Source organism: Lolium perenne, chromosome 5 (assembly GCF_019359855.2).
Source record: "Lolium perenne isolate Kyuss_39 chromosome 5, Kyuss_2.0, whole genome shotgun sequence".
Lineage (NCBI taxonomy): Eukaryota > Viridiplantae > Streptophyta > Magnoliopsida > Poales > Poaceae > Lolium > Lolium perenne.
The window spans coordinates 57,167,598-57,178,982 of NC_067248.2; the positions used below are offsets into that span (position 1 = coordinate 57,167,598).

The 11,385-nt window shown below is 46.9% G+C and overlaps 1 protein-coding gene across 1 annotated transcript; it reads right to left on the reverse strand.

Moving 5' to 3' along the window:
- Positions 1-5,890: 5,890 nt before the first annotated feature.
- LOC127304652 (uncharacterized) lies at positions 5,891-8,976 on the reverse strand. Its single transcript, XM_051335272.1, has 6 exons — positions 8,778-8,976; positions 8,516-8,680; positions 7,945-8,068; positions 7,642-7,676; positions 7,340-7,511; positions 5,891-6,176 (listed from the first exon to the last, which is right to left on the reverse strand). Exons 1-5 carry the CDS (start codon positions 8,970-8,972, stop codon positions 7,344-7,346), a joined length of 687 nt encoding a protein of 228 aa, XP_051191232.1. The 5' UTR covers positions 8,973-8,976; the 3' UTR covers positions 5,891-6,176; positions 7,340-7,343.
- Positions 8,977-11,385: the final 2,409 nt, after the last annotated feature.

The window sequence follows — 11,385 nt, forward strand, 5'->3', positions numbered from 1 at the left end:
ACTGGTCCTCCTTGACTTCTCCGCCGCCGCCAAACAAATAATCGGAGGATGACCTTGAGTTCATGGAGAAGCTAATCCAGGCGCATATGGTGGTGGAGCAATCGCTAGTCTGTCCTCAAGCATCAGCAGCGAGCCAAGAAGAAGCAGTAGCCCTCTCCACGTGGACCTGTCCGTGCATTGCATTGTCCGCAGTTCCCGTAGAAAAGTTGGACGAGATTCATCGCATTTGGGAAGCCAGCGCGGCAAGGCGCAAGGCCTTGAAAGACGGAGCATCAAGCTCCGGGAAGGGTGGAACCGCCGTCGATGTCATTGTCATCTCTGACGACGAGGATGACGTTTAGTATGTAGCGAGTGCAGTGAGCACCGTACTCACTACTACTTAATGTGGAGTAGTAGCAGTGAGCAATTAATTAGGTAGTGTGCAATTAGTACTTAATATTAACTTGTAATGTGTTAAGTTAGTGGTCTTTTATAATAGGTAGCTAGGGCAACCATATTTGATTGGATTCGTTCCCGACCTATAACCATATATTATGAACCATGTCTTATTATGCCTCGCCCGACGTTTGTTTTTTACATCACATTTTGTTTGCCTATTCTCGTCAAACACGTTTTGTCCAAAATAAATTGCACGCGATGCATCATCCAACAAAGTGTGCGATGCACCACATCACACACAATTAATCCTTAAGCGACCGTGTTCGATCCACAAGATCACACACAATTGATACTTAAGCAACCGACCACATCACATACAATTAATCCTTCAACAATCATTTGCGAAGTGTCTCATCACATACGATTGACTTGTACAGACCGTGTGAAAAAATAAAGGCCCATTACGGCCCATCCTACATAATCCTACCATCTCCATGGTATATATTTGGACCAGCAATGCAGCCACCACTCCAGTCGACATCCGCCTCACTTATTTTAGATCTGCTACCCAAAATATCACATGGTCGGTGAGGCGGAAGTAAGACCTTCTAGGAGGCCTTCATCACTGTAATGCCGATGACCTCCTTGGCAGCCTTGCAGCAGTTGGCTCATGAATCTCCGGGCGGCAGATGCGCGAAGCAAGGGCAGAGTGGTGGGCTTGGATCCAGGCGTCAAGGGGTAAGAACGACGGCGAGACAGGTCCATCGTGCACCTCAAAGGATGGTCAGTAGACTAGGGTTACTTTAAGTTATACTGCAGTTTAGTTCAAATTTCGCCCATGAAGACTTCCATTAAATTTTGTTTGAATTTGTCTTCTTTTGTTTTTTTTGTGAAGAATACTCGAGATTTTATTACTCTACCACAGAATTACAATCAACTAGTACTAGGTGTGATATAGTATCTGGTGGCGGGACGGCTAAACAAATAGGCCCCCATATAAATCGGCCCGTCGGCGTTCTCCATACGGCTAGCAAAACGGCTTTGCAGGTGACCAACTGGTCGGGGGAAGAGCGGAGATGCTCTTAGAGCATCTCTAGTCACGTCCCCCAAAGCTATTTGGGGCGCGCCGGACAAAAAAACGCTTCCAGCCGCGTCCCCCGAACCCGTTTTTTGTCCGGCGCGCCCCGATACGGTGTACGGCGCCCCGAGCCCGTCCCCGCCCCACAGGGGACGCACCGGGGACGCCGGACACACCGAAAAGCGAGACGGGGAGTGGCGGGGCTGACCCGTCAGCGACACAATAAATTTTAACCTAACCGTTGCCTACCTCGCGACGGAAGTTATTGACGCGCAGCAACGGTGCAGTTCGCGCAGAGGCGCAACGACGGTGCAGATTCCGCAGAGGCGCAACGACGCGTCTCGTCGCGCCTAGCTCTGCGTGTCGGCGCTAATGAGCGCCACCGCTCCCCCGCGTCCCTTCGGCTTATAAAAAGGGCCGCCTCTCATCGTCCCTCTCACACACAAACCCTAGCGCATCTCTCCCCAACCCTAGCCGCCACCATCTCAACAAGAGTCGACGCCATGGCTGGGAGAGGCGGAGGCCGAGCTCGCGGTCGTGGCCGCAGCAGAGCTGCACGCTCGCCGTCGCCTGCCACGCCGTCGGCTTCATCGTCGGAGATGGACGTGGAGGCGGGCGTGCTGTTCGAGTTTGTCCTCGTCCTCAAGGGCGACCCACGCGGCATCCAGAGGCTGCCGGACTCCTTCGCCGAGTACGTCGCCGGCGACGACCGCCCGGGCATGATGCATCTGCGGGACGCTTCGTGCGGCTACTACCGGTGGATCGTCGACGTGATCTACGACGCGTGCGGCAAGATGTACCTCCACATCGGCTGGGAGAAGTTCGCGCGCCACCACAGCCTCGAAGCCGGCTTCATCCTTCTGTTCTCCTACTTTGGCGACAGGAACATGAGCGTCAAGGTCTTCATTTGGGGGACGCAGCTGGGGAGCGACGTCCCCCAAACGCGACACGAACAAAACACGTCCCCCAAACGCTCAATCCGGCGCGGTTTGGGGGACGCTTTGGGGACGCGGCTGTGAGATGCTCTTAGGTTCCTCAGTGAGGATACTCTTGCAAACAAACTTTACCGGCCGATGTGAGAAATATTTTTTTTTTGTACCAAAGGAATAAGAAAACTAGTAGGAAGAGTCGGCCTATTGGTATCCGTGTCCAGATCGTAAACGGGTGCGATACTGATCGGTTCCAGAGCAGAACATAAGGGACGGGGCCCCGGTTAGGGTTCGTCTTCTTTATATTGATCGAGACGAGGCCACCGCCTACTTCCTCTTTCCTATATACCCCTAAACAACGGAAGGAAAGGCAAAGGGATCGCTCGTCGGTTGCGCTTTTGATTCAGGCCAAGACGGGCATGGAGAAGGTTTCGATGGAGGCGACAGTGAAGTGCTTGTTGGAGCCGTTCACCGCTGCCAAGTCGGCGGATGCGGTGGCCGGTGATGATGGTCCGGTGATGCGGTTCCCGAGACCAGGTAGAAAGCATAGGCTGTCGAAAGCCGAGATCAGGACAATACTCGCGCTCAAGCTGGGGCCGCTCCCCACCACCGATTACCTGGACGACCTGACAGATATCTTCTCGCCTGACTGGATCGAGGAAAGGAAGCGACAACTTGAAGCCCTGGCACAGGTCTGCAAGAAGATGGACGAGGAGTCGGAACTGTTCCGGCAGCAGGTCATCAAGAGCGTGCGTGAAAACGGCTGCTTCGAGGTCGATGACGAGTTCCTCATCAACAGGGAGAAGGCCAATCAGCGGGCGCTCGAGGAGGGTGCGAACATTGATTTTGGTAGGCTTCGTTTTGCTACCGACGAGGAACAGGCGGAGATGGAAGCTGAGTGTCCTCCTTACATTCTTGACGGAGATGATGCTGCTATTCTGAATCTTCTAAGTGATGACGAAGAAGATGGCCCGACTGATGATGCTGCTATTCTGAATCTTCTGAGTGATGACGAAGAAGATGGCCCGACTGATGATGATGACGAAGCTTAAGGAGTGGGGAGGCACATCTGCACAATGTTGCTGCTGCTACTGAGGCAACTGAACTTAACTATTTGGCCATTGTCTATCTATAAATCGTTATGTACTACAGTACTACATAGAGGATTACTGTATTTTGATGGATCCATCCATGTTGGCCCATGTACCTATGTCGTCTACCTAGATGTGTGTTTAACACTCCTGTTTATATTTGGGAAAATGCTTGTCATCCGGTGACCGATCGCGTCGCGTGATATCGGTCGTTGTCGCTCCTGCTGGCGCGGACTGTTTCCTCTGTTCCTGGCTGAGCTAGCTCACAGAGCTGCCTCTTTTTTCACGCCCAGCTAGCTGACGTGCTCGTATCGCGCTCTCTCTCGTCTCATCTTGCAACTTGCTTTTCTCACGTGGCTTGGACCATTGCTCCTGCTTATTTTTTACTACTCGTGTACTACTTATTGTGTGCTAGCCTACGGGCAGAGATGTGGAGTGCCAGGCTATGATTGTGACACAAGCTAGCTATCCAACATATTTTTTTATTGCGCAGCTACAGAAATGTCAGTGATTAACTAAAATTTTAGTGCCAAAATTAGAATTAGATTTTCGATTTTATGTATAAATTATTTTGACAAACAAGTGTCTTGTCTGTCTGTCGTTCGCTGCAAATACACGAGCGACCGGTGGGAATGGGACGGAGGTCGCCGAAGCTAGTGCTCCCGCAATGGACAACATTTTTTTACCACGAAATTTGTTGAAAAAGACTTATGATTCTATTTACAAATACATTTTTGCAGGGGAATATTACTAATGTTGGATTAGTTAATTGATTTAGCTAAGACAGTTATGCAATATTGTTGTAAATCACTATCTGATATGTTGTGAAAACTTTTAGCCTCGGAATTTGTTAACATAGTTGACTATTGTTGTAAACACCCAAAATAATGTTAGTTTTGATGATACTTTTTGTTGTAAATATAATGGTGATTTGTTGTAAAGATATTCTTGGCATGGGAATTTTTTGTGGACTTGTTGTAGGCTATTATTGTAAACACCCAATATTTTTTTTGATTTTGTTTTTAATTGTTGTTGTAAATATACTGATGATTTGTTGTAAAGATATTTTTGGCTTGGGAATATTTTAGTGTTGGAATTGTTGTTTTTAATCGTAGTTGACTATTGTTGTAAACACCTAAAAAAGTTGTTGCTTTTGTTGTTAGTTATTATTGTAATTATATTGATGATTTGTTGTACAGATATATTTTGGTACAAATAATTATTGGTGCTAAAACTGTTGCTTTTTGTTGAAATCATTGTGAGTATTGCTGTAAAACAGCCTATTTTTTGTTAGATTACTTATTTTTGTTACTAGATACTCTAACCTCTATTGCTACATTTTTTACATGTAATTAAGTGTGGAGCTAGCTGTGTATTCATGTGAGCACTCCCATGCACATGCAACCATGTGCACTTAGGCTGGTCATAGTGCATAGTATCATATACTAGTATCATGCATATGATACTTGTCTATGATACTATCTCTATAGTGGGTGGTATTATAGAGTAGTATCATAAACTTCTAAATTTATTGTTTTGTAGAATCTCAATGTAAATCAATGTACAGGATCTGCTTGGCATTTACTTTTCTCGTAAGATGCGCTATGATACAGTATCCACCTATGTTACTCTAATCATATCTCTCCTCGTTAATTACATGCCACATCATCTTTTTTGTGGGCCTAGTATGCATGATACTACCTATGATACTAGCACTATGGCCAGCCTTACGCAAGGCATGCAACTGCTAGCAGCCAGCTTAACTAGGCATGACGCACGTACATGCATGAATGGCATCAGCGCTGCAACAGGAGAGAAATCACAGCGCGTCCCATGACCAATTGACAGCGACTCTCAGCAGACAACACCACGTGACATCTGCGGTGAAAGCGACCTGTCCAGAGGGTGATTTTCGGGCGTTCGATGCACGAAACGGACAGCGGCCGACTAGCCGAGGCAACCGATCCAGGGGCGGGATCGGTCGCCCGACGCCTAGCGCAGCCCTAATATTTGTCTACCGATATATGTTTGTTATATTGTCACTCCTGTTAAACGATCTATATATGTCGGCTACTATCTGTGTGTTAATATATTGGTACTCCTCTCTTATGCTAGGTTTGCCTCTCGGTTCTGTTGCACCATTGTTCTTTGCTGTGGGCGACTCCTGAGAAAACAACATGGTTCTAAAACAGTCCATTCCTTGTCTGCGTTGCTGTAGGTTATTATCTTTGCCCATAAACGGTTCAACCAGATATAATGCAATATGCTTTACCTAGATTACTGTTTTTGAATCTCTGCTGTATGTGATACACGGAGGGTTGCACTCCGGCGTTCAGTCTAATTTCCTGTCTATTCTGCATTTCTGCGCAACTGGTTTTGTAATTACATTCATTTTCATAAACAACACTCATAATATTGTGCCCAAACATGAACACCGACAACTTCGGCATGATGGAGGGAGTACCATGTTTTGTACAATACAGCAGCACAGTTTGGTCCGGTAGCAGTAATATAATCCAACAGTACCATAATATATAAGAGCAAACAGCACCACCACATAACCCAGCAGTACTAAGTATCTACGGAGTACTTAAAACTAAGACTATAGTGTTCCAGTTAAAAGAAACCCATGCATGGGTGGGTCCCCATCCTTGCTCCAACCCTTATCTAGCCATATGACATTGCATCATCATCCCGCATCTGCAGTGGAAAGAAGAGCACGAATCAATTAGGAACGTTTTCATGTGGCCGCCCAAAAGACAGGCAACGACAATACCATGATAACATTGCAATTTCCAGAGACAGTATGGAAATGATTTTATTTTGCCATTAATATGCAAACTGTAATTTTACTAAACAATTAAGAAACAAGACAGAAGAGCCAGGGGGGGGGGGGGGGGGGGACAATATAAAAGGAACATATGATGTCCATCTATTGACGGAAACTCAATTCAGCTCCCGGGTGCATATGATCCCTCTACCAAGAAAACATATTGCAAAGTGTCAAAAAATTTTGACAAAAATATGTACATCTCCATAATATATGTGTGTTTGTCAAGTTTCACGAAAAAAATGTAATCTACGTAAAAAAAGAGAAAATTTCTCTTGTTATAAGCCTTTTTTAACACCGAAATGTCTTTACACGCGCCACACAAAAGTCAATTTTTTCATGAAACGACTTTGTACAATATAAAAGGAACATATGATGTCCATCTATTGACGGAAACTCAATTCAGCTCCCGGGTGCATATGATCCCTTTACCAAGAAAACATATTCCAAAGTGTCAAAAAATTTTGACAAAAAAATGTACATCTCCATAATATATGTGTGTTTGTCAAGTTTCACGAAAAAATGTAATCTACGTAAAAAAAAGAGAAAAATTATCTTGTTATAAGCCTTTTTTAACACCGAATTGTCTTTTTACACGCGCCACACAAAAGTCATTTTTTTATGAAACGACTTTGTGAGCATGTAGCACATGAAGATGTACGTGCCAATTTTTTGCTTTAATTTTTTTGACATTTCAAAATATATCTAACATGCATTTCAAAATAAAGGGAGCATATGCTCCCATGTGCCAAAACATCACTCCTGTCTATTGAACTTGCCATTACCCTGTGCCATATTTAGACTTTATCAAGTGAGGAGACAAAAAGAAATCGATAGATGTTTCTTACATACCATACAAGAACATAGTGTCAAACATGACTAGTATGTGCACATGTACAAATACAATAGCGGAAGTCCAAAAATGAAAATAGTAGCTAGTCACTGCTATGGGAAGTATTTTGCTTGGTCAAAAAGACCTACAATTATGTGCAATTATATCTAACCATGAAGAAAAATAGTACTTTCCACTAACCTTCTTATATACAAGGAAAGGAACAATCCTCCAGTATGCTTGTCATAACACCCAAGGCTTTGATCCGGATCAAGCAGCACTCAAGACCATTAGGCTCAGACAGGCTGAAGGTGAGAAGCTTCTTCTCTCTCTTGATCCAATCACACATCTTCTTGGCCTCATATGTCATACCCTTGAATCCAAAATATTCATCATTTGCAGACAGTGCCAATATCAGTAGGTAATTTGCAGAAAAGATGATGCATATACATGTTAAAATTCAGCACATTTTAATGGGAGGCAGGATGCAGGCAGGCACGTACCACCATTGCAGCAGCGACAGAAATAGATTGGTGCCCTTTGAGTATACCTGGGCATGTGTCGGGCCGGGCCGGGCCTCGGGCCGGCCCGAGGTAAGCCCGACGCAAAAAAATACGGCCCAAGCCCGGCCCGGCCCGGCCAAATACCCACCAAGCCCGTCGGGCCGTGGGCCGGGCCGTAGTGTTAATCGCTGTTTTCAGGCTACCCAGGCCCGGCCCGGCCCGGCAGTCGGGCCAACATTTCTCGGCCCAGGCCCGAGTTTTTCGGGCCGGGCCTCGGGCCGGGCTGCCCATGGCCAGGTATACCTTTGAGGTTCGCAAGGCCCAAGACACACATGCGGATCACAATGCTCTGCTGGATGATGTCATCAAAAGGCTCAGCGCCATGCTTCAACAGCTCACACATCAGGTCAGCCTCCTTGGTGATACACTTGAAACCAAAGTTTTCCATCAGGCAAGAGACCATAGAAAGAATCATACGAGAACTCAATATTCTACCCAAACAACTACTGTTCTACTGAAGGTTTATGTATGAGCTGAATTGGATAGAACTAGTCCAACCTATCATATGAAACAGTAAGCATGTAAGACCTAGGTTCATAAGGACACAATTAAATATCATGCAATTTCTCCTACCCCACACTAGCTTGTGCAGCTGCTGAAAGAGAGCAGATGATTCACCTTAATTTGTGACAATGAGTAGAACTAGTTTGTGAGTGTTATTTTTCATCTTGCATTATTTTAGGTTATTTTAGTCATTAGGATTAAGCAGCACATATTCAGCCACTAGTATTCAGACAGGAATGGAATTCCAGTGATACGATACAAAAAAAAATGAATGTTTTGTTCGGTTTGTTCGGGCAGGGTAGGCACATACCAGTAAAGCAAGAGAAAACAATTCACCCCCTGTGCTGCAAATTGAAAGTACTAGCTCCTTAATAAGGTTACACTGAATAATAGTGCTGACTGATAAGGTGTCATTCATGCTACATCTCACTCGAGTCTTCCACTCAGATAGGAGTTCGTCCTCCATCTTGAGACACTACATGAAAAAAAAAAGTGAGTTTGAAATATGTTAATGCAAACAGTTTCAGTTAGGTAATCGATGGTTTGGTAAAGAAGCAAGACGGTTTACTTACAGATTTGACAAGATCAGCACCCATGTAAGAATTATTTGCGATTTGCGAATCCTCGGGATTTTGGTTGGCAGGAGCACCAGCAGCAAACTCAGAAGCATTGTGTTTGAAATACTCCTCAAGATAGCTACGATAGTCGGCCGACTTAACAGAAACGGACAGTGGTAGCAGCCTTTCCCACCCCCATAGTTTCTCCATAAGATCTTCTGAAACAGAGAAAATTACAAAAAACCACCACATTATAGGCAGATGTTTCAAAAAACCACCACTTTACGAAAAAGTTTTAAAAAACCACCACTCTAGAGCTAACACGTTACACGAAGCACTGATTCGTCTTTGACACTAGTTAAATCACGAAATTGACAATTGGGACCCGTTGTCAGGCTGACATGGCATGTAAATTTTGCAAAAAGTCATCGCCGCCCCCAACCTCCCTTCCCTCTCCCCTCCTCATCACCCCCATAGGTTGTGTCAGCTGAAGGGGACGGCGAGGATTTGGACCCTGGCTTAGGCGCCGGCTCCCCAGCACGGACACATGGAGGAAGGGTGTTGTGTTGGGCTCGTCGTGGCTAGGGATGCTACTCGGCTACGCCCTCCATTCCCGATGGGCCTCTCCCCAGGCTGACGAATCGAGCGTCCACCCCTCCTTTCGTGCCGGCTGGTGGCTCTCTGGATCTGACGTCCTAGCGGCGGTGGCCTTCAGTGGTGTAGGTGCTGCAGGTGGTGCACTCGTTGGGAACTTCTTGACGCCAGAGCAGCGACTCCGGATGGTGGTGGCGGCGCCATCTTCTTAGCGGTGAGCAGCAGCCGCGAGTGCTGGCCCGTGTCCCCGGTCGTGCGGACATCGGAGTGGCGGCGAGCTTTTGGTGCGGCGTGCAAGGTTCACCGTCAACCTTCAGTGTCAGATCTAGGGAGATCTATGTCCCTGACCAGTGAAACCCTGGTCCCCGGCCCGATCAGTGCGATCGCGTCGTTTCCCTTCTTGAGCACACCATCCTGGGCGGCATGGGTGGTTGGCGAGCTTCTTTGAGTTGGAGATGGTTCTTGGCAATGCTTCATTTTTGCGGCGACGGGCCTGGTTTGGAGGTTGCTCGGCAAGCTCTGGTCCGGTGTTACTTGTTGCCCCTTGTTTGCCGATCTCCCTATTACGCCTTCGCTCATTAGCTTCCGGGTGGCAATGTTGCGGGTTGGCGGTGCCATGGAGAGTTATCTAGCGCAGCACCCGGTCTTGGTCTGTTCGATGAATATTGTTTTGACTCTGTTTTGGAGTGTTTTTGGGGGAACCTCTCTACCTGTCGACGATGCGACGACCTTCGATCATGGGCGAGAGGGATGGGATCCCTCTACGAAGTTAGAGACCGTGAGCTAGTCTTTGTACGTTCATCTGAAAACGATGGAAGAGTTCTTCCGCCGATGATGCCTCCTACTGTCCCTTCTCCTCTTGGTGTCGGCATTCTGGAAGACGATGGCCCGATATCTCAAGCAAAGCTTTCATTTTATGTCTTCTGTTTATTTTTTCATACTGTGTCATGTTAGTTGTGTATGCTTTGTAAGCACTCTGTATGACTGTATCTACCGGTTTCACGATTTTATTAGTTTAAAGCTAAGCTAATATATATCTTATAGAGTATTTAAAATAAGGTAACAATTGCTACAACTTTCTGCCACGGCTTTTTCTAGTAGTTTTTTTTCCAAGGAATAAGAAAACAAATAGGGGAAGCGCCCGGCCGTGGGCTCTCAGTCCAGATCGTAAGAGCATCTCCACTCGTTGGCGCTCCCCACGGCCAAATCCGGCGATATTTTTGTCCGGATTGGAGGAAAATTTTGGTCTGAGGAGGCCCATTTTCCCAGCCGCGAGTCCAGGATGGATGTAACGTATACGGCGAATTCAGACAAAATTTGGCAAGTTCATTCAAACATAAGCGAAATTTAATGATATTTAACATATAGAGGCGAGTTCGTACATAAATAGGCCAAATTCGTACATATTTGAATTCGGCGATTGGCAAACTAAAACCTAAACTAAAACGCGGCCTCCTACATGCCGAAATGGCGGCAGAAGACCGTGTAGTCGCCGCCGTCGTTGTTGTCGCTCGAGCCAGCGTCGTCCTAGGGCGGCGGCGCCTCGTACCAGTGGCTCGTGCCCTGGCCAGCGTCGCCGGCGCGTGGCGGCGACGGACGGTAGATGTCGTCGTCACTGCTCTCCTCGAGCTTGACCACCTCCCGCGACGCGGCGTTCCTACCGGCGGATGGTGCGGCGGCGCGAGCGGCGAGTTGACGCGCGGCGGCCAGATCCAGCAGCCGCCGCTGCTGCTCCGCCTCCTCGCGCTCTGATGTCTACGTTCCCCCTCCTTTCCTGTAGACAGTGTTGGGCCTCCAAGTGCAGAGGTTTGTAGAACAGCAGCAAGTTTTCCCTTAAGTGGATCACCCAAGGTTTATCGAACTCAGGGAGGAAGAGGTCAAAGATATCCCTCTCATGCAACCCTGCAACCACAAAGCAAGAAGTCTCTTGTGTCCCCAACACACCAAATAGGTGCACTAGTTCGGCGAAGAGATAGTGAAATACAGGTGGTATAAATAAGTATGAGCAGTAGTATGGCGCCAGAAAAGT